Source organism: Anopheles moucheti, chromosome 2 (assembly GCF_943734755.1).
Source record: "Anopheles moucheti chromosome 2, idAnoMoucSN_F20_07, whole genome shotgun sequence".
Lineage (NCBI taxonomy): Eukaryota > Metazoa > Arthropoda > Insecta > Diptera > Culicidae > Anopheles > Anopheles moucheti.
The window spans coordinates 6887332-6911111 of record NC_069140.1 but is presented as its reverse complement, the minus strand read 5'-3'; the positions used below and the strand labels follow the sequence as shown (position 1 = coordinate 6911111).

The window sequence follows — 23780 nt, the reverse complement described above, 5'->3', positions numbered from 1 at the left end:
ATGCTCTAATGATTGTGGTCTAAAAAATCAACAAGGCAAGTAAAAAACCAATTTGATCCTATTACTTTCCACGCTATGTTGGGGTAATTTTTGGAGCATTAAACAGGCAAAAAAAGGGCCGGAATAAAATGCCCTTTCGTGGTTCAGAGTAGGAAAGGTTTCAAAACTAATGTGGATTGTAACCTAGTTCAAGTTAAAAAAATAAAACAGGGAAAATGTATTTTCTATTAAAATGTATAACTAATTTAACTTCTATTGTTATAAAACTTCTGAGCCGTATTCTTTCAATCAATCAAAAAATCTTCACAAAACGATGATATTCTTCTCTCGTACAGATTGTTTGCATCGCATGTAAACCAACGGTTTCGCGTAGAAAACTTGGCACACATTGACATCATTTGACCTTCTCGAGCAGGCATGCAATTGTCAAGAATACCATCCACGAACACCGCTCCACGCTAGCCCGTGTAAGTGCTAACAGTTCCACTTCAACCTGTCAACCATATGCCGGGGGTTTCCAGGCATGGATCATCGCTAGCAGGATGTAGCATCGAAGATGTACGACGTCACCGATGCTGCCTCCATCAATTCCGACCACCAGGAGCTGATGGCACCGTGGGCCTACAATGGTGCCGCCGTGACGCTTTTCTTTATAGGGTTCTTCGGATTTTTTCTCAACATCTTCGTTATTGCCCTCATGTACAAGGATGTACAGGTAAGACACGGTACCACACCGCGGCAGTCCATATTTGCGTTGAAAGGGAAGAACAAACAGGACACACACCGGGCCTGTTCGCCTTCGTTCGACAATTGTTGACGCTCTCTTAACGCCACGAGACGGCCAAGGAATACCGGCCTGCGCCGCTGGGAAATTCCTAACGATTCATTGGAACACTGTCCGTCCGGTGACAGCTATGTGCATTCGTTACGCTTCACGCAAACTTTGTCCGAACACATGTCCAATTACTTCGTGTCGTCCTAACGAGACGAAACGCTTAAGTGCCGTACATCTTTACTATTACTGTGGTCTCCATGCCGTTTGCCAAATTTTGGCCCCCGCACTTTGATGAACTTTGGCCGGGCAAGATTCAAAAAGAAATCTCCACTCACAAAAGCAACTTTCAAGAGTCGATTCAAGTATGGACGGTTACTTATGAGGTACTCAAATATTCACAACAAATTGTAGATTTGCTGACCATGTCACGCATGCATGGTCAGGAGAACTTCGCTCACCTCAGAAAAACTTGTCCGAAAGTGTAATTGCGTTTGAAGATACTGGTAAAAATAACATCCAATACTCTCAACATTCACAATTCTCACATGAGCTCACGTGCTTTAATTTGTAAACTTTTTGATAACTTAGGAAGAAAGTAATTGTTTAGGTATTTGATCTACTTTAATGGCCTTCTAATTCTAATGTTACCAAGAATAAGTAGTACGGACTGCATACTTTCAGGCGCTTGTGCTTTAGCAAAACTAGATTTTTGTGATAGTCTTCCGACTATGCAATACATTTAAAAGTAACTTTTCATTTGTCACGATCAGCAATGTTAACTCTTTTAATAGACAGTTGTGAAACAACTTTATCGTCAATACTGCACAACTCCCGGCTCGGTTGTTTCGGTTTGTTTGTTTTTTCTATTTGAACAATAAAACAAGACTAGCGTTTCAGCACTTTCCCATCTCGATTTATCTTCCCTTTTCAGCTATGGACGCCAATGAATATCATTCTATTCAATCTAGTTTGTTCCGACTTTTCCGTATCGATCATTGGGAATCCGCTCACCCTAACGTCCGCCATTTCCCACCGTTGGCTGTTCGGGAAAAGTGTCTGCGTGGCGTATGGATTTTTCATGTCACTGTTAGGTAAAGTAAGAAAACGTTCACGACTGTATCGAGTCCGGTGGGAGTGTGTTTATAGCAAAAACAATTTCTATCTTCATTTACTTTCATCATTTAACATTTCAAAGTGCAGCTGCCGTTGTGTTTAATCCTCGATGGACAGGTGATTTATGTAGAACATTATTTTATTTCGTGGCCTAACGACTGTTTTACACTAACTGAAGAAACATGCAAATTGGTACGCTTTTGTACGCCACTAACACCCTTTAGCAGATTATATATATATAAGGGCATTAAGCGCAGCTAACCAGAGCCGCGCGAGAACTCTTTCGAAATTTATTCAGCAATCACCATCAAAGACCGTGCTACAAAGCTCTTTGTTCCTAGCGATTGCTGCCGTGCAATGCTCGGCCCGATTGGAAACAGCGTAAGATCGGCCGGTCCAGCCAGAATGATACGAAAAATATGCAAACTCGCCCTTTAATGTGACGCATAATCGCGTTTCCATTTATTCCGCCCGCAAGGTAGGACATTTAAATAGGAATGAAAAATAATCTAAAAATTGACGTACGACCGAACGCCACCAGTGATTATTATTACGGTTCAAACCTCAACGCCCACTTTGGCGGAAAATGCTGACGAAATAATAACACGCTTTAAGGACGCTGTTGAATTATTCAGCTTGCCCGTACAAGCTTGCAATGTAAAAGAAACGCAATAGAAGTAAGTAAGTAAATTACTTTCGAATCGGTGCTGTCGCACGGGCTGTCAATCATTGCCCATAGTGAAACAAAATATAATTATTACTTTCACCTATTAAAGCTCGGCGAAACGACAAGAAAATGTGCGTTGACCGCCATTGGGAAGTTTGAAGAGCAATTCACTTACTTCAAGCTATTAAGCACTCAGCAAAAGGAATAAATTTTCATTTTCATCTTCATATCATCGTCATAATTTTGATCCATCTAAACGCTTCATCATCTGGCCACAATGAAGTGATGTCGAGCCTGGGAAACAATTCCTCTGCTAAATGTTGCCGGGCGCTTGAATCCGTATGTTCGCCCCCGTCTTCATCCCGATAAGCAGAACCGGCAGTTAATTGATACCGCTGGGTTTTGCTTCCCAAACAGTGCACAATCAGCGTACGGCAAACAGAACGCCTCCCCCTCCACACGGAGCGTTATCGAAATTGATATTGATGTACGTGATTAGAAAGGAAAAGACTTCATGGTCGAAATCGTCGCACCGTCACCCAAGGGGAGAACGCGTTCTTTGCCGGCTCAGGCAAATTAATCTGCACCGTAATCCGACGCGTAGTGATTTCCATTTCCTAATACGATTAAGCTGCTTCAGCTCAAAACCAACACCGTGTGGATCGTGTGTTGTTTGCAGTCCTCTGCATCACTTTATCAACTTTGAGGCGCTTGAAATGTTGCTGACTGACATCTGTCAGCAATTTGGCGGTCGAGCCATTGCAACACGCCAATTTCGCCGTGCAAATAATGTCAATTGATTTCTGTGATTTTTTTTTATTCACATATTTATTTACCACATACGTATCATGTAAACGCATGAAGCATTTCAAATATTCGTCCCTTTTTCCATTTTCCACCCTCGTGGCAGGATGGTGAGGATTTGCGTCATAACAATTTTAACATTTCATCAATTTTAGCATTTTGGGCTACAGAAAAAAAAATCAAAATTCCATCAACGACCGTAAGCAATTTGTTCAGTTTAGCATGTTTTGATTCTGGAGTGTGTAGCACTGCCTACTATGTTAGAACCGTCCTCCACTACTAACGGGGCCGTGCTCATTAGAGGTTCAATCCGATTAGGGATTATATCGGAGCTTTTTACCGTCTACTTTTATTGGTACTTTCAAGCAAACAAACGGTAATGGCGGAAACGAACCATTGCGACTTCATTCCGCGACAGGCTGCCTTGGGACTGATGCGAGATTCTACGCATATGATAACGGAACGCGTCGTCAGGTGGTGGTTCTAACTTTTGCACGATTGATCCCATTTCTTTTGACGTGAGATTGCCATCGTCACTCCACCCCGACGCTCCTGTTCCCTTTTTTGGCATCACACCGATGAAGTTACGGGCGAGCTTTTCATTGTGCATCAGAAACGGTTTACAAATTTTACCGTGTTGCTAACAGTTTTTATTTTCCATCCCTCGATATACTTCCATCCCAATATCCGTTGTACCGTGAGAAAATTCCCTTTGCGGAGTAAATTATTCCATCGATTGGGACCCGGTTTGGGAATGGTTGTGAGCTACCGTACGCTTGGTTACGGTGCCATTCATTCAACTTCAAGCTCAAATTGATAAATTTCCATCCGCGGGAAATTGAAAAAAAAAGCTTCCATGCGTTCATACATCTTACCAATCGATTAAAATTCCCTTTTGGTTTGACTTTCGCTACTTGCCACGATCGAAAGTCGTACGCGCGGGACAACCGGAGAGATTTCTGTACGTAACGATCGATCATTCAGGTACTTGGCACACATCAGTAGACTGGTTGCGAGCTGTTGGCAACGGGATGAAATGTTACATGAAAAATTCATTATTCAGTCAGCACCATTTCCTTGTGGTTTTTGTAGTATTTGTGAAGGTAACATCAATACAAACATTAAAAATGAAATATTGGACAAAATTTAATCAATCACTCCCAGTGTGTCCTACAATTTTTTTTTCAGCCCAATAAAGCTCGTTTACAAATTTGCTCATTTTTATTTTGTTGGCCTAAGTAGGCCTAAAGTTCCATCGTGTACTATAACTGTACTAAATTAAGTATTAAGTAGCTCGTTAGTACTAAAAATGCAACATAATTTGATTATTCTTTCACAATATTTTCGTAGCTTTATTAACCATAGTCATACTCTTGAATAATTAATAACTATTTGTTCACATCTCTTTTATTACTTTACTCCATCCAACCGTGTATGTCAATGGTTCTCGCAATGGTGGAACTGAGTACAGCAATAGAAATATTGTATTATTTGTGAAGCGAACCGGGTAACAAACAAATGTAGCAGTGTGCGTTTCCTGTTTTCTTGCATGGAATCCGTTCGCAGGAATCACTTCAATCACAACCCTTACAGTGCTGTCGTACGAGAGATGCTGTTTGATCAGCCGCCCATTCACCGCCCAGAACCGCTCGAAACAAGGAGCCTGCCTTGCCGTGCTGTTCATATGGAGCTATTCATTTGCCCTTACCTCGCCGCCACTGTTTGGCTGGGGCGCCTATGTCAACGAGGCAGCAAACATAAGGTACAGTTATTGACTATTGACAAATTGACATAGTGAAAGGGGGAGAGAAAAAAAAACATGCACCACCACCGTCAGCTCCATCCTGCCGAAAAGTCGTACAGAGTCGCAAACTCATTTTAATTCGCTTTTTCGGAGCATCCCCTTTGGCACTCCTTGCGGAGCAGCGGTCCATTCTGCCTATTATCATAGAACCCCTTCATAACCTTCAGGAACACCGTCTAGGGCCATTGAATGTAGTGTATTCCACGGAACTGACGTCGCACACACACACATCCGTTGACCCCGACGTGGGTAGTTTTGGCAGGTACAAAGCGATGCGTCTGTTACCTTCTCGATGCCGACCGCTACCACTATTTCCACGCCATTCATACCCAATTGCACAACATAATCATTTAGCGAGAGATAGTAAATTCATCCCACTTCCTAACATTTGTCCATCCGTGCCGGATGCTCGATGTCACGTTAGTATACGCACCCTTGATACGCGGTGCGCCATCCGCTACTCGCACAGGCATAGTGCTATTCGCCGGAAGCGAACCGGCTCCGCACGGGAAAGGTGAATAGCGTTTCAAACCATAACGTGAATAACGTCAAACACACAGCGTTATTAGGCTGTTAGGAGCACTTTTTCCGCTTTCAATTGAATTGCCCAGAAAACCCAACATAACTATAGCCGCTTTTGTCGACACTAATCTCAACGACACTGCGGTACCAGTAATAACATTCTTTAGTAAAGGTCCATTTGGGTTGAGATGGTTTTCCACCACGCCTGATACGGTGGAACGGTTAACGGTTGGCTGCATGCAGCACACACGGAACTAATCTCCGGCTCCGGCCGTAGAGTACTGTGATGTGATTTGATTTTGTACCAACAATTCCGCGCGGTTTATCGTTGGCCGTGTAAGAATCTTTGCTCGATGCTGATGTCAATATCATGCGTGACGGGGTACCCTTGGGGATGTAATGTGAATGTATTTATAGAAATAAATCATCAAAGTACGGTCTTTTTTCTACTATAATTGCGTTTCATGCATGAATGATTTTGGAAATCAATCTTCCCTTCAAAGCGTCTTTCAGTTTCTATATTGTCAATCTTTTTTTTTTATAACTTTGACATTAGAACAACCAGGGCGCAGAAAGTTTCACAATATTCCGTTTCTTTATGAATAAGAAAAAGAGACTTTCACAGGCTTTTATGATTACATCTGCAAGAAGTACCTCTGAATATTTTTTTTAAAATCTTGTAATAGTTTAAATAGTTATAGTTTATAGTTATAGTTTAAAAACAAACTTTTTTAGTTTAAAAACAAAAGATTTCAAATTGACATGAAATAACTAAAATTAACAATCATGTAATCAAATTCAATCAATACAAACAGAATTATCTCTAAACTAGAAAATTAACAAGGTGCAATGGAGGCGCCCAGTCACACTGCTTTATTCGTCACCGACTACCTGTCCAGTACTCCCCTCGGTGTTGTTCTACAGTCTCTAACCAACCTGCTCTTGTCATCTTTTACTTTTTGTTTTATTTAAGCTATGGAAAATGATGCAAATGAGGTAGTTCCGTTGCTCGATTGAAGATAGCTAAAACAAAGGCAAAAAAACCCTTTAAGGCATCCCAACATAATCCACCCAGGGTGCCGAAACGGTTTGAAAGACCCGTCTTTAAATCTAATACAGGAAGAAACTACGTTCAAGATTTTGCACTGATCTGATCAATAAAACATTTTTTAGAGACTCGTTCTGTTTTGGAATCCTCTTATAAATGCATAAGGGATTAAATTAAAATTATTTTTATAGTTTGGAATCGGAATGAGATTATTTCTACTGCCCTTTGATGTGTTTGCTAAACTTTTGATAATTCTTTTGAAATTATCTTTATTCTACCATGGTACCATTGCATATCTACCGTTTCTATTATGAAAAATTACACTGGGATTTGTGGATTTGGAATTGTTCCTATTGCTCAAAAAAGGGACAGCTATAATGGGCATTGACTTTAATTGATCATTAATATGGCATCCTAGATTGTTAAGGTCAGTTCAGTTGATCAACTGTTCCAACAGTAAAACTCACCTTCTTCCAAAGCGTATTAAAAACTTCCTCTGTTTGTAAAACATTACCCCGTGCGGCATGACAACTGGCTCCACTGAGAAGGTTGCATCATTTACTCCATTTTCCCTTCACTGCACGAAAAATATGCAAAACTGGTGGTCTGTTGGATAACGGTTTGTTTGTACTTTTCTACCCCTTTGATAAGCTGCTCGGTGAATTGGGAGTCTCAGACGGCGAATGCAACGAGCTACATCATATTTCTCTTCATATTTGGCCTGATACTCCCACTGGCAGTCATTATTTATAGCTACATCAACATCGTACTCGAAATGCGCAAGGTAAAACTGCTGCAGTCTCGTACGCCCAATGTTCTTCGTTGTGCCTCGAGCAGAGTACAACTATGAATAGATGAATGAATTTATGCACTGGCTTGTTTGTTTTCCTTCGCACGCCTTCCTTCCAACGTAACAGAACTCCGCACGCGTGGGTCGGGTAAACCGGGCCGAACGACGTGTCACCTGCATGGTGGCGGTGATGATCGTCGCGTTCATGGTCGCGTGGACACCGTACGCCATTTTTGCGCTCATCGAACAGTTCGGGCCGCCGGAACTGATCGGCCCCGGGCTGGCAGTGTTGCCAGCGCTCATCGCCAAATCGAGCATCTGCTACAACCCGATCATCTACGTCGGCATGAACACGCAGTTCCGGGCCGCCTTCTGGCGCGTACGGCGCTCGAACGGTGTGGCCGGTCAGCTGGAGAGCAACAACACCACCAGCCGGGAGAAGGACTCACGCAGCACCGCGAAGGATGTGCTGGAGTGCAGTTGGGACTTTTGCCATTGGACGGTACGCAGCACCAGGGTAAACATTTCGTCCGACGACCGGGACGCTCGGTCAGCTGATGAACGGTCCGGGGACCGGGCGAGCGGAAACATTACAGGTTTGAAAGGGCGTGACCGACAGGTGGCACTCAAACTCTTGCACAGCAATCCACGCTTCCCGTCCAGTGTCGAACCGGTGGCCGAATGTAGCGCGTCGGACGTGGTCAATAGCGGAGATGATAGTGCCAAAATCGTTCGACAGGACTCGGAATTATCTGTGATCCATGACGGTAAGGTACTCGTTATCAAATCGTCAAAACCACCTTCAGATATGTTGTAACATTTAAGCTATTTTTATACATCGTGGAACGAAAAGGTTTGGAAGCCGGTCAAATGTGTAGAAAAGTGAATTCCTAGGCTAGCCGTATATGAAATCAAACCATACCGTAACTACTATTTATCAAACATATCCCTAAAGGATAACGTTTGCGCATCAAGGTTTCAACGTACCATAAATAGGAAAATTGATAGTAACTTCGATGCTAATTTATATACAGCTCAGGTATAGTGACAACTCGTAGTGTACTGTTTTAAAATTGATCTTCCTTCAATGAAAGCATGAGCCCCCTTTCAATGAGCGATGTGTCAAATTTGCCATGTTACATACAATCAGGAACAACGATTAGGATATGCTTATGTAAAATTCTCTTCCCGCACCAGTGCTGCATGAGCTTTTTTTTGTATAATTAAATAATAAAATTGTTTATTTAACTCGAACTAAGACTGTGTAGTTTGAAGCATATAAATAACGATAGCATCAGAAATTTTTTGTTAAATTGCTAATAGCTATATCAAATGTACGCGTCACCATCTGTACAAAACAATGCTGCTGCCCATTTTGGTATATACGTGCACGTAAAGGTGCTTTCTAATTTAATATTGCTGTATATGCCTAGCATGATGTCAATTTTAAGGTCTTAATGTAATGAAATAAAATAAAACAAAACAGTACAAAGTACGATCAAATCGAATTGGTTTTGCTGTTTACTTATGCAAACTTTAACACTTAATGTCAACTTAAAAGTTTATTGAGAAAAAGCTACAGGATACTTTCATGCTTTAAAGGGTAAGTACATGTTTTCTAAGTCATATATCCAAAACATAAACTCCTTGCTCCTCCTACACTGCATATTTATGTTGTTTTTTCTTGCGTTGTTAATTAAAGCTCCGTGTTCTTGAATGTTTATATTTAAAAATTCAATTTTGCTGCTGTCAGCAGCCACAAATAGAAAACAATTTGGAAGGAAAACAACAAGGATATGGATATCGAAAAAAAAATCGCATTCGTAACCCAAACGCAGCGTATTTATATCCGATGTTGAATTTTCGCTTTTTTATTACCATCCTGAAATGCTTCTCGTTTATGCAGCAGCTAAAACATCAAAGATTAATGCTGCTGCTCACCGGCGCCGATAGATAAGGCATCACTGAGCGGCATACCATTAAGCGTGTCCGTATCGAGATCGTGATATTACGTTCTGACGGTTCCATTTCTCTCACACGCTGTTCACAACCAACATTGATTAATGTATCCTTTTTGCCTTTTTTTGTTTTGTTTCGTTCTTATACCAAGAATTATTGCGGCCATGAACGGTACCACAATTAACAGCACGAACGATCTAGATGCGATTATGATAAGGACTGGCTTAACTGAATGTTACCAACAAAAATGTCAGACAAAACGATTGACCAATGTACCAACATCCAGCTCTAGTAAGAACAGACAAAAAAATGCAGAATGTAGTAAACGTGACAGTGGGAAAAGTTTTTCCTTCCCTTGGCAGCAATTTTTCAGACCATGGTTACGCCTCGTTTCACTCAAACCATTCGCTGTGCAAAACAAAAATTAGGGAACAAAACCTCCGAAGAGGTTAAAAAGTTTTCCAAAATTGCTTACACTGCTTCCTTCCACTTGCGGTACGTTCTACCTACAGCGAAGATGATGAAATTCTTATTCGCTAATCGTACTTACGAGAGCAACTTCGGTATTTCCAATAAATAAAGCTTAAACACATGATTCTATCCTTCCGAAAAGTTTTCCAGTTTATTTGTATTTCCATCCCTTACTTCTCGATAACTACAAGGAGAGACTGATGCACATCATTCAACCAGAACGGAATTTCACAAATAACCACTCAGAAAGTGTTCCGAGGATTAAACGAAGGAAAAGAGGAACTCAGATGCTTCCTTGCTGAATTCCTTCTTTTTGTTGGGTTGGCTCATACCAAAGGTTGTTATGTCTGTGTTACGCCATGACAGGAGAAACGAGCTGATACTTCATAATATTGGAGTTGATGGTGCCGAAAATATGACAGAATCTGCCACGTGTTGTCAAAACCGGGAAAGCCTTAACAGTAGCAAGTAGTAGAAAGCCTTACGAGATGAATCAATTTACACACGCATCCCGGCTCAGACAGGCGGCACGCCATAGGCCTTTGGACCTACTGAATATGGTTCGCTCAAAACCAGCACCAAAATCTCGCCCCCTTCAACAAGCGCTGATATAACCTAGAAGCGGTCCCTCACTAATCGTCCATTAAGCTGATGGAGTGTACTCTCGATTTTGTTGGAGATTTAACTTTTTCCTGCTTCTTCCGGGATGCCGGGTCATAAAGGCAGACAATGTTTTAGTCTCCGTTCCATCGATGACAAGAAAATCCGCCCGAAAAGAGTACCCCCCGTGGTAAAGTATAAAAAATATTCGCAATACAACACGAAAAACACGTGATACGAACACATGGCGGGGCACGTTACACATCTCTATCAAAGCCTTTAGACATGTCAACGTAATATGTTGACAATGGCATGTTGTGCGTGTGTTTATGTGTGTGTGTGTTTATGAATCGCAACATTTATCAAAGCGTCAGCCATTTTCCACTTCACTCCCACTGAGCACAGTGTCACCCAGTCACCCACAGAGTTCGAGTTCGAAATTCGTACGCCGATCGCCCTACCCGGAAAAGCACAATCCACCCGGCTTCCTACACAAAACATGCACACTCATACACACGTACAGCGAACATAATGTAGAGCGCATACCAGCGTTAACCAAACCAAAGCTGCCTGTATACCAAAGTTAACGCAACGAATGAAAAGCAAGCGACACCAAAGCTGCCCTCGAACCGTGCCCGGAAGGATAAAAAAGCAACCGAGCGAAATGAAATTCAAACAATCCTTCCCAAATTGGGTTTTAGTTTCTAGCGTTTGCTTTGGTTCGCACACCGCAACATGGCAGCAATTGTGCTTTGTTACGCGCGGTTGTTGCTTGCCGGTCGCGCTGTTGTCCGCAACAGCCGAGCTGCAACAAAATGCTGCCACATCAGCCGCCATCATCGGCGAATTTCTACACAAAAGTAGCTTAACAAAAAAAACAGCACACCATCTTGAGCGGTCGTTTATTTGCTGCTTAATTTTGGTCCATCCTCCCCAACACGAACGACGATAAACTTGGGGAAAAAATTCCCCGATGTGGATAAATCATTTATGGATTCCACAGTCGTATCGAACAAATCACCGCTTGCTTCGATTCTTGCCCAAACAAAGTCATCCTGCGATGAGTTCATTAATATTCATTTGTTTACGTTGTAACATGCGCTCAGCGGCAGCCTTAGTTAAAAACATCCTGTTGAATCCATGCCCTCCCTCCGTAAGGTCACTGGATGTATCTGATGCCATTCTGATGGTAATATGATTTTAAAACAAACACTCTTCACATCGCGAACTGATTCGTCTTTCGGACTGTTTTTCAGATTGATACACCCGATTCATCCCGCTAATGGACGTGTGCGACAACATGAACTTTAGGCGAAGCTCCTCAGTCAGGTGCCGTGTGGGACGATACAGGGTGCTTTTATTCGAATTAAAAAGGTCATAACTGGAAAGCAAAATATTGTCGAATATTATACTTTGCAATTTGACAATCCACGTCTCAATGCGTTGCGCTGTGTGCATTGTTGGCATTGGCTTCACAAAGTACACTGTCCCGAAGTCAATCTCCGGCCTGAGGAAGGGGAATCCTCGGTGGAAGCCTTGCGGTAATCATCGGCGAACTTTTGTGTGGGCCCACGAAGATTGGCATATGAAGCAAGTTGCAATCAACGGAGACGACTTTAAGAGGCTTAAAGTATTGTAAACGTCTTAACCAGATAACCCGTCCGTAATGCCGACGAATCGGGTTTATCAATTTTCTCACATTCTGTGGCTTGATGCATATAAAAGTAATTATATTTTTACCATGAAATGTTCAAGCTTTACATAACACACAAGATCATACTATTTTTACTCACCAGGGCCTCTTTATTGTCAACGAGCGTCATACGTCATACGGTTTTGCTAGAAAAGGGAAAGAAGAGGTTATGATCAGCTAGTGTAAGCTACCGAGAAAACGGTAAACGCTAAACGAACTTTTGGAGCGCGGCTTTGATAACTTTGTTCAATATGAGGTTTGGTTTTATCGCGAAGAGAAGGAACTTGAGAAGTTGAATTGATTCTCGTTGATAAATTAGGTTATCAAACTGTCAAATTAAAAAAAACAGATTGTCTAAATTTAAATGCAAGCAACTATGCAAAAGGGAGGAATTCGGCCCATTTCCTCCCCTTAGAATTACATTTCATCAAAGGTTGAAGTAAAGTTTTAAACACCCACCGAAGCCTTTAATCTGCGCACTGCGTTGGATGTGGTTGTGGCGTAGGCGTTGTTTGAGGGGTTTGTCTCGACGAGCACTCGAGCTTTAGAATTGATTCATGCTGTTGTGGAACACCATAAGCAAATTCGTGGAATCCGTACAACGTAAGCGCTTTCCAATTTGTGATCACACCGAATTTCAATCTCCTACTCGGACTCAGCGCACCCGTTCGATATCCAAACGCTTCTTCTGTTGACTTTGCAAAGCCGACATCGTCCTGGCGATGAGCTTCTAATCTGCAGGCCAGAAGATAATTCCAGTGAAAGTATTGATATTTATCAAAATTTAATTTCCATATCTGAGCCGAAACAAATTCGTACATTCCTACAGTCTTTATGAATCATCATATCGTATCGCATCGGTTCAGCAGTAGTTCTTTCTGATGTCCAAAAGCTTGTTAATAGCTCAGATCTTCCCACATCAAACTTCATTCGCGAACGAAGGACGTGATTGATATTATTCGTCAGTACAAACCTTTGAATCAAACAAGCGTATACGATGCAGGGGTTGTAAAAATCGCATTACGTTACGAGATGGGTTCGACATAACCCTCTTCTGGTTTAATGGTTTAACATCAACATGAATGGTTTAATGATTGTAATATTTTTCTTTTGACCTCCATATTTCATATTTGACCTTCACAATGTTTTACATTCAATTTCGGCTTCTTTCGCTCGACTTACAAATAATGACATTATCATCCTCGGGCAGTATAAAATGGACCAAACGGACCAACCAAATTCTTGTTTTACTTCTCTGCATTTCATGCGTCACAGCAAACAGAATTGATTTCACAAAATTACACGCTCTGTGACATAAATCACAATATTACTTCTCTGTCAATTATCGCTGCTGATTTTCCTTTCATTTTAGCTGCTCTTACGGCTAAATTTCCAGTCCTACAATGCTCTCTAGATTTGTCTTTTTGTCCCAACAAGTCACTGAATGCATCCCTCCTGCTTGGCAGAGCAACGTGTTGAGCGTTCAAGCTTACCCGCGAGGCTCGTTTGACCGGCACAAAAATTAATTATCATCCTCTGGTTAATGCCCGCTTTCGGTGTTTCTGATGCTACAGACCAATTGCCAACCAACTGCTAACGTTGAAAAAACCACCCACCACCACCTCATCTGCGCCGTGTGGTACTACACTTCAAAGAGCCTGAATTTCCCAAAAGGCAAATCACGCCGAGCCGGATGCTAAATCCCGAAAAAGGTAGAACAATCAAAATACACTCTTAATGCAGTGCATCCCGTGCCGCCGCAAATGATTACTGCTGAATTCACCCGTTTGGTCGTCTCTGCTTTAGCTTTAGCGCCTAATTAAAATATGTAAAACGTGTACGAATCCCATAACGGCGAGCGCACAGTGCAGTGTAAGGGTTGAAACGGACGTTAATGTAGTCGACCGTTCATCTTCCGGCTGTGCAATTATGGTTTTAGTGAAAAGTTCGCAACAGAGAGTGGTCGCCTTGCAAAAATCTGCTGAATTTTTAAACTGCGTTGAGCGCCTGGCACTAAGCCAAACTCCCACGAGAGTAGAGCAAGGTTGGACGAGTTTTCCAAGTAGGACTACTACTACTACTACTACTACTACTACTACTACTACTACTACTACTAATACTACTGTTGCCACACTGACCAAGGTGAATCAGAATGTCCCATAATGAGTTGCCCAAAAAACGCGCCTCGAAACCTATTCGTCACCCATGGCATTGCGCGAGCGGCCCCGAAAAGCCTTCGAGAAGATGGTTGTAATTAATTTTAATGAGGCTCAAACCTAATCTGTACATTGTGTAGTGTGGCAAATTAATTGCCACGCTGTAAAGTGGTTCGGGAAAGAAAATGGCTACTTATTCGTACACCAGCAGCGCACCACTATTCGGTGCATTTCGTGAAGAAATCGGTACAAAACGTGATGGTGCTTGCTGTTGAAGGAAGACATTATTGTTGCCTTTAAGTAGATCTGCTTTAATAAAAAGGAAGATGCAAAACCATTTGCGTTTCATTATAACAAAGTGAGACTACACAAAGTGAAAATGAGCCGAGTTTAATTTTTATAAATTATTCATCGCTGAGCTCCACGAGAAAGTTTATCGTAATTTCAATGAATATGATAAATTACACTACATTTACATCATTACGTATCAATTCCAACGTTGTGCCGGATGGTTGGGAATTCGAACATTCACCAGCAATGGAGGCTGGTACGGAGGGCAAATTTGACAGCCAAACTTCATCACTTATCCAAACAGCTAAAACCCTTTGAAGCAAAAATATTCGCAAATTCGGTGTTCTTGTGTAGGTTGAATGGTGCAGAAAAGTTTCCCCGTGTTTCAACCTTGTGTCAATGGACATATCGTACCACACGTACCACTGTTTGTACTCGGAACGGCCTTTTCCGTTGCTCTGGTTATCTTTTCCGGCAGCTAAGATGTTGTCCGTGCGAATAATTTGTGTAAAATTATTATTGCATTTTTCATTCAAAACTACAAACGATCAAACGGTTCCTCGCATGAATTAAGATTAAATGAATATCCTCATCCAACATAGACAAGGCATACAATAGCTTATTAGCTTAATAGATGGATGTTTTAATTTTGGGAGAAAAATTGAGAAATATTCCTTACACTTTTTGTACATAATGCCTTAAATATCTTACAGTACGACCTAGTTGTGCGTGAAAACTTTGCTTAAACAGTATCCAGAAGGAATTGTTCGGAAACTGTTCCTCACCACATGTCTGCTGCACATGTGAAACTTTCAACCGTGCACGACTTCCTAAACATCATAATTCATCTCGCTTGTGCAATGCAAAGCTGCAACAATTTTATGCACCATGTTCACATTTCCATCATGATGCTAACGCTGTCGGCCATAAAGTGCTGGAAAAATAAATTACATCCTTCGTTTGACTTTCCGAGGGAAACGTTACGGGCGTGCGATCCCTATTTATCTTGCGAATAGAAAATTTCTTTCCCGTTTTTGTGTTTATATTAACTTATTTGATCCCATTTCCAACACATTTTTTATCATATTGCATTACTAAAACCGAAAAGCGGTTTTTATATGCTGAATTTCGAAGAGCTGAGATATTTAAAACCCTTTAGCTACAAACTAAACAGCTCGTATGTAATGTAAGTTCATGGAAAGTGTTTCATCATCATACCTTAGTTAGTTTCTTTGCCTTTATTTGATGGATTTTTCATTCAAATATATGTAGCTGTCAGAAAATTGCAAGTATTCTCTTTGCTAAGCAATCTTACTTGATTCTTTGAATTCTTTGGTGAATACGAGAGATTAATATTGGAGAAAAATCATAAATTCCTGGGAGACAAAGGATAGCCTAACATCCTTCTTACTTAACACAGCTTACTCCATCAATCCAACGTCTATAATAGCATAGCATTTTTGGATAGCATTTTTTTTAAACATTAGGTTTTCTCTAAAAAATGTAAAGTTTTTGTTAGTAAGGGGTAAAATTTTGTTTATCTAGCAAAACATCTTGCGCTTGCCTTCAAGGAATATAAATAAAAGTCGTAAATTAAAACAATATGCTCTGATATCTACCTGGTACACAACCTTTGTCCGGACTGCATCAAACCGGTATTAGGAATTCATAAAGTTGAACATTTCTTAAAATGTTCAATTTACCCTGTTGAACGTCTATGAGAATCAATCGTTTCAACCTGCGCTGAGGACCACCGTATAACTCCACTCATAATTGACATTTACACAGAACCACGTTTTTTTAATGAGAAATGCTATATTGAGTGTTTCTAAATCCAAGACAAGACACAATGCCCCAATTCATGATGATTTCTACAATAATTTTTGCTCGAACGGCCATATCTGTGTAATCTCTGTAAAAGCATAACAAAATCGATCCAAAAACACTGCTTTTTGATATTTCAAAGAAGGGCCAACATTAACTTTATTCCTGTATTCCTCAGAAGGGTTTTGTAGAAAAATTTCCGCTGAATGGTGTCATTTTGATGTTCTCGTACCCAATCAGGTAACCGTTCCATAACGCCAAAATTCTCAGGAATTTTTCAACATTAAGGGAAAAGCTGTTGGTTTAAATGTCATGATTAGCAAGTGTTGATTGAAAATAGATATTATTTACCGAAAGTATCAATGGCAGTCTCACGATCTGTTCGATTTCCTATTTCCAACGACACTCAAATTACAAACTAAATCCTGTTGAAGAAAAACCAAACTTATATGCCTTATTCATTCTTCCATATCGACCTATGGATCATTTTTCTAATACGAGGAGCAAAACTTCTAAATCCGTTAAAAAAGCCAATGGTTCATTAATATTTCTTCAAACAGTTTGCAAACAGGAACGGATACCCATATAATCATATCAATTCCATGCTTATCTCATCACGTCACAGAACATATTGCGGTAGGTACGTTTAATTTCATGCTTCGCTTCATACGCAATCCTTTTCTTTCGAGTTATTGTATCATTTCCTACGGGGTTGTACGGGATTGTACGGGATAGTATAAAAACTTATACATACAACGATATGACACCTGCCCGACACATGTCCGGCGTGCCAGTGGTGCTGCTGATGAAAATGAATGAAGGTACGTTCTTAAGACACCCCATTATTACGTCATCAATCCTGATCAAATCCCCCAGAAAAGGGGGAGCAAAACTTACCAATAACACCAATCAACTGGTCATCGATCATTTGTCGGTGCTGAAATTGACAGTTTCGAATTCGTAACACCGCCTAAACTAAATGCTACTGTTGGTGATGCCTACTGAGATACTTGGAAGACGCACACTGTTGGAATAGTTGCAGTTTATTCCATTGCAACCAAGCAAACGGTGTAGGAAACAGAAAGCCAATGCAGCAAAGGTGATAAAACTTTCATTAAGTCTTTGTAAATTATTAATGATTTACCTATTCCACCGTACTATTTTCATCCAGTTCAATGTTGTTGTAGAAGATGAACATCCCAGGACGCAGCACATTAAAAGTCCTACGTGTAGACATTGTGCAGGAAGTAAATAGATGTGTGTAGTACGATGCAAAGGCAACCCCAAGACTGGGTTTGAGGGTTGAGGTTGAGCTACATCGATATCAGATAGCCAGAAAGTCATCCGGCCAGCTGCTCAGGATAGGAAACACGTACAACATTGAAAGTCACAGGGCCTGTCAACGTACGCGTAGGTGTGACTTTTCCTTTGCTGCTGACACAACTTTGTGCCCGACGAAGTGCCCCCAAAAAACAAGGGCAACAAGGTGAAAGACGTTTAAACTTTCTGACACTTCCTTTGTTCGCTCAGGGACACTCCCGAGCGCACTGTACCGCTGACCGTGAACTTGCTGGTGAAATTAAGTTCAATTTCGATCTTGTTTTTGTAAACTGGTTTTGTAAATTGCGCTCTCAAGCCGGAAGTTGAGACAAAATGGACAATCCCCGATGAACAAAGCTCCAAACTTTTGCTACGAAACGTTCTTCTTTCGCACAACAGTATCATTTTATTTAAACGTGTAACAATGTAATGCATTGCTTGCTTGCATCACATCAAGCCGGAGCGATGCGTTCCGAATCGACAATCTTTACCGTAAATGCAACACTCGCGATAGAACTCCCGTTGTGCTTGTTCGCTGAAGGCCACATCAAACAGATGCGGCAAAAATGCGATACGAACAATCGTTGGGATGTGAAAAGGATTCAGCTTCAATAGCTAACCTTGCACCTAAAGTCCTGTTTATCGCGCGTTCGCATACGTACGAAGCGCCTTAGCTTGGGCGCCTTCCGATTGATTGCCTTTGAGGTGCTGCTGGGCTCGCATTCCAACGCGGCTGTCCGTGTTTCTCTGTACCGTGCGAGCACACCGTTCGTTCGACCATCCTCGATTGGCCTTTACCCACTGAGATGCTGCCCGGGTGCACCAACGACAAGCGGCAACCGATGCGGAGGTCGCGGTCGTGTGTTGCAAGATGTTTCGCTGCAACCCCTGCTACCGGTCCACCGGTCTCTTTTTCTTTGTACGTGGCTCGCACGAAAAAATAAAACTGGTGCATCGCAATGCACGCTCAAACACTCCGTTGCACACCATGCACCCGCCATGCTTCGGCGTAGGCATGATTTATTTGCTACATGCCACATTAAAGCAAACGCTACAGCGACCATCGAATCCCTTCGATTAACTGTCATCAAAGATCATGCTCTTGCGGTGGCCAATTTCCCTTTCGTTGATGCGATGCGATGGCTTGCACGTTACGTTTTCTGCAGGAGTGGACCATGAGAACCGGCCACGCTAGCTGAGCGCTGTACGGCCGTGGACAACGAGAAAAAAATAAAAACACAGCGTAACATTCCACATTTGGACATTCCGCAATGTGCGGACGGGTAGGCTACGTGCAGTGGACAGAGCGATGTCGTTTGCTGGCCGATCATCTGTTCCTCGCCGTGCGCTGCTTGTTTGGGCTTCCCTTAACGAGACGGGGCCGGTTAGCGAGCCCGATGACACCGTTCAGGTTCGATCTATAAAAGCGCACGGTGCTGGAAGTGTGCGATTGAGTCAGTCCGTGTCGTTCTAGCTACTCACTAGCAAACATCACAGTGAACTTCCTCGGAACATTCGTTCTAGTTCCATACTTCCTCTACCTACCATGAAGTCTTTGGTAAGTCTATTCATCATTGTCTAGCAAGCATTTAAGTAACCGTTTCTTTGATCCGTTGTAGATTTTCCTTGCCCTCATTGCCATCGTCCGGGCAGCGCCGGGATACCCCGGTGGATACTACGGTGACCACGGGCTTTCGTACGTGGCTGCTGCTCCTGCACCGATCGTCAAATACGCAGCTCCCGCCGTATCTGTCGTACATGCGGCTCCCGCTCCAGTGCTCAAGTACGCCGTGGCACCGGCCCCGATCGTGAAGGCGGTAGCACCGGCAGCCACCAGTTATGCCACCATCCACCAGGTCCATGCCCCGGTGGTACATGCCGCGCCGGTAGTGAAGTATGCCGCACCTGCCCCGGTGGTATCGTACGTCCACTCGGCACCGGTCGTTGCACACGCTCCCGCTCCACTGCTCAAGTACGCACCAGCCTACCACGGATGGTAAATTTGTCATTTGTCAGGACCAAAGATATGTCCAGTGAAACATACTAGAACCAAGGCGCTTTCTCTCGAACCTCCTTCCCACTTCACGTTTCTGCTCGAAAGCTAGCATTTAAAGACCGTCGTGTAATTCTGTTGTTGTGTGTGTTTTTTTTAAAATAAACAACCAAAGCATATACTACTCACCTTTATTTTGTAACGCAAAGTAACACCCAAAGTAACAACCAGCTCAGCAGAAGCAAAAAAAACGTGACGTTGATAATTTGTTTTGAAACCACTTAGTAAACATCCTTAGGGACCGATGAGGCCGTTTCTTTGACTTCGTTTCATTAAACAAATCTCCTTCGCTTTTTTTTTTGGACAGCACACCGAGCAATAATGAAGAACGTAACAGACGATGTTGACTAAATGCTTGTTCCGTAACGTTACCGCTGTCGTTTACAACAATTTTCATAAATTTCCACCATTCCTCGGTGAAAACGAAGGAAACACCGAACAACATTCCATTACGGTTCGTTTTTCAAGCGTTTCCTACTTCCCGTTCGATGTTTCCCGGCGGTTTGCTCAGGTTTAATCTAACTTTATGATACGCATTGTCGAACGTTAGCGTGATGAAATGTCTCTCGGTCTCCCCAAAACAAAAACCCCTCATACCCATCCTCTACCACCACTTCCGTTCCTTTCGTACCGTACTGGTGCAGCATTTAATTACCAAACGCATTCTATTTGCTGTCCCATATTCCAACCATTTTTGGAGTGTTATTGTAGCGCCGAGTAAAGCTCACTGTTTTGACAACTGAAAATATCGCTCGGGGCTGGCGGGCGATGTAAGTTGTAAGTTACTACGCCAAAACATTTACAAACGCCGCGGTCATACCACTTGTGCCAAGTGGAAAGTGAAAAGAAGTGAAGGAAAACTCATCAAACTGTGCAACTGTGTGATCGTATTACATTGCTTTGGAAAATGAAGATTTAACATCGGTGTCGGCATCGGTTCCTCTCCATTGTCTCTCATGTGCTTCCGGAGCAAATGGTACTTTGTGATTGCTTTCTTATTTCACTCAGCTTGCGGAATCACTCCGCCTAGATTTGTTTCTTCGCTTTGCAAAGCGAGATGAAAATTGATCAACCATAGCAACAGCCGCACTGCCCAGGGACAACCCCTGCTGACGGCCCATTTTGGATTTAATCAATGAAATGACAAAATTTGCCAGGTAAGGCGGAAACCAGATGCTCGATGGTTCGATTGAGGCTTAGTGAAGAGATTTCGAATAACACTGGATGAGCCGTGGCCCCGACCGACCCGGCCCTGTAGAAGCAATCAAAAATCGGTAACAAATTACAACCTGTGCTGTCCCCTGCCCCGTTGAACGGAAGGAAACGAAAATCAGGTCCCTTGCTAATGGTACAGCAAACATCATGTATTATTCCTGCAATTTCTTTTGATTAAACAATTCAACTATATCAGGTGTTTAATTTTGCATCCAGAGCGTGCCATTTTGCTGCCATCTCTAATCACACAGTGCTATTTTGTTGGTTTCGGGAGGAACATGCCTTGCGCGGCCCGGAAGAAAGCTGTATCGCGAGAAGCAGAACAACGAAACAAAGAGAGTCACGGTTATATTATGCGAAATGAAGTGCTACAGTATGAAATCTGTCAAACTGTTATTAATTTGTGATCAAATAGACACAGAACAATCCCTGATCAGAACTTCCCGATAAGAAAGACCTTCAAGTAGTACGGGCTCCAGCGTTACCAAGCATTTTAGAATAAACATGAAAAACCTCACGTGGCAGATGAAGATGCCTGAAAAATTCTCAAGGCTCTCAGCTTCAACGACCTCCAGACTCTTGAAGTATTGGGAATTGAAGCTTTAGAGTTGAATTCCTATAAGTCAATGTCTGTAGTAAATACGTAAACGTAGACGAAAATTATCCCTTTGGGTCAGTTTTGTCTGTGAAACCACTGACTGTATAGTATTTGCATAGCTGTGCGGCCATGACAGCCTTCGCAAAACTTCTACGCTCAAAACACTTTTCATTATGTGTGCACTTGTCGTATCGCTTTCCGGCTAAAATGGTACCGGACGACCCAATGCGTACAGGCGTTTTGCTATTTTTGCTTCATTCTCGGAAGAATGGCGTACATCTATGTTTTGACTATTAATGTGGACAGGAGAAAAAAAGCGTAACAGTCCCAAATTGTGACGAAATGCGTTAATGGATTCGCCCCGAAAACGGTCAGGGCCAACAATGGTGCTCGATCCTGAGCGAAGAATTCAGAGAATGCCCTCATGCAGGTTAAAGGATCTCAAAGCGATTTCCACGCCAGCGTAAATGAAAACATGTGTTACTTACTGGAAAATCCACCTTCTTTCAACAAAAGAAAAGCATCAATGAAGCATCTCGAATGATTCAAGATGTGTACGGTTTGTTATAGGAACAAGTTAAATTACTCCCCTGGACATAATTTCGTAGAATTCTGTCTAGAGTTCTTGCGAGGTAGAAAAGTATGGAATGAACGTTCTTAGATTTATTATTCTAGTTACTTTAATACACCGTGTAGTAAAACGGTAAAAGGTTTTGTTATAAATGTATCATGGTTTATTACGGCTTTTTGACGGCATCGATACAATTAGATTATAATCCACGACGTACGAACAGAGAGAGACAAAGCGCGCTCACTAATTGCCACTTATTCTATACCCTAACTGAGTAGTCACTACTTCAGTATTTACTATCATCTAAAGCCTGCGTTACACTACAGCAATGTACATCCATAACAGTTTAGTTGATTCCACTTAGAAGGGACTGATAGCAAAAGTACATGCATGGTAGGAATTAATTTAATTCGATCCAACTAGGCTATGTTTAATTATTTTTGTTTTAGCATAAATTGGAATGCGGTTATTGCAACCAAATATCACAAATTAGACAAACGTTAATTAAACTAGAAATATACAGAGTATAACCCTTTCAAATAGAGTAATTCAACATTATTTGTTTTATAAATGTAACATAATTAACCATGGAATGTTACGACCAGAACGGTTCATAACTTATCAACCTTTCATTACCCCTTGCAACCTGGGACATATACAGTGGTATCCATTTGTCCACATACCGGTCAGAGCATGAATCATGTTTGCTCTAATATTCGACAGTCAATCAATCTAATAGTGTTGCCCATTAGCGATCAAAAGTACGCCGTACATCCCTGCGCGTTCGTAAGCAATGGCAACAACCCTTGAACAACGCCGTAATGAATGCAGCACTCGGGTGGACGAACCCTTGCGAAGCGAATGCGTGTGTGCGGTCGGCATTCAAGATTGAGCGTGGTGCTGAATGTTAGATAATGGTGGCCCTTACCTACGCACCGCAATCCAATCTGGCCTGCAGTTTCTATGACGCTGTATTAATTTCACAAATGCAGACACATCAGCACACGAAAGTTCACGGGTCAAACGAGCGAGTGTACTAACATACTTACAACAATATTAATTTGAGCATCTTACCGGACAAACGCAATTAGCTTGGCATTTGAACTGCTTTGACACAACTGACTCATATTACTAGGTGATTGTTACCGACAAAGAAGCTATAGAACTTTTCTGTTTTGTTCCATTATTGAAACGTGAAACCTTTTTGCAAAATATTATGCACTATTGCAGTGATTTTTTCTACCTTTTCAAAACTTTCGCCATTTTACTAGTGCGCACAAAGCGACAAAAAAGGTCCTTGAAACAACAACGATACAATGCACGCCTGACGTTAATTAAATGAAACTCGTTAAAATCTTGTTATACTGATATTTGCTTGCACCTATTTTTTAAACAATTAACAAGTTGTCAACTTCAGATGGACGTTACAGAATAATATTTTGTCCGAAACACATCGTAAAAAATATAATATTCGATCGCATGGTTTGAAAAGCAAGTAAAACATTC

The 23780-nt window shown here is 41.9% G+C and overlaps 2 protein-coding genes across 2 annotated transcripts; both read left to right on the top strand.

The window, feature by feature from the left end:
* The first annotated feature begins 556 nt into the window (after window positions 1-556).
* On the top strand, window positions 557-8621 carry LOC128305896 (vertebrate ancient opsin-like). Its single transcript, XM_053043529.1, has 5 exons — window positions 557-715; window positions 1707-1866; window positions 4926-5121; window positions 7385-7517; window positions 7651-8621. Exons 1-5 carry the CDS (start codon window positions 557-559, stop codon window positions 8338-8340), a joined length of 1338 nt encoding a protein of 445 aa, XP_052899489.1. The 3' UTR covers window positions 8341-8621.
* A 10762-nt stretch (window positions 8622-19383) lies between these two features.
* Window positions 19384-19837, top strand: LOC128298543 (cuticle protein 16.5-like). The gene is made up of 2 exons (XM_053034299.1): window positions 19384-19395; window positions 19457-19837. Exons 1-2 carry the CDS (start codon window positions 19384-19386, stop codon window positions 19835-19837), a joined length of 393 nt encoding a protein of 130 aa, XP_052890259.1.
* Window positions 19838-23780: the final 3943 nt, after the last annotated feature.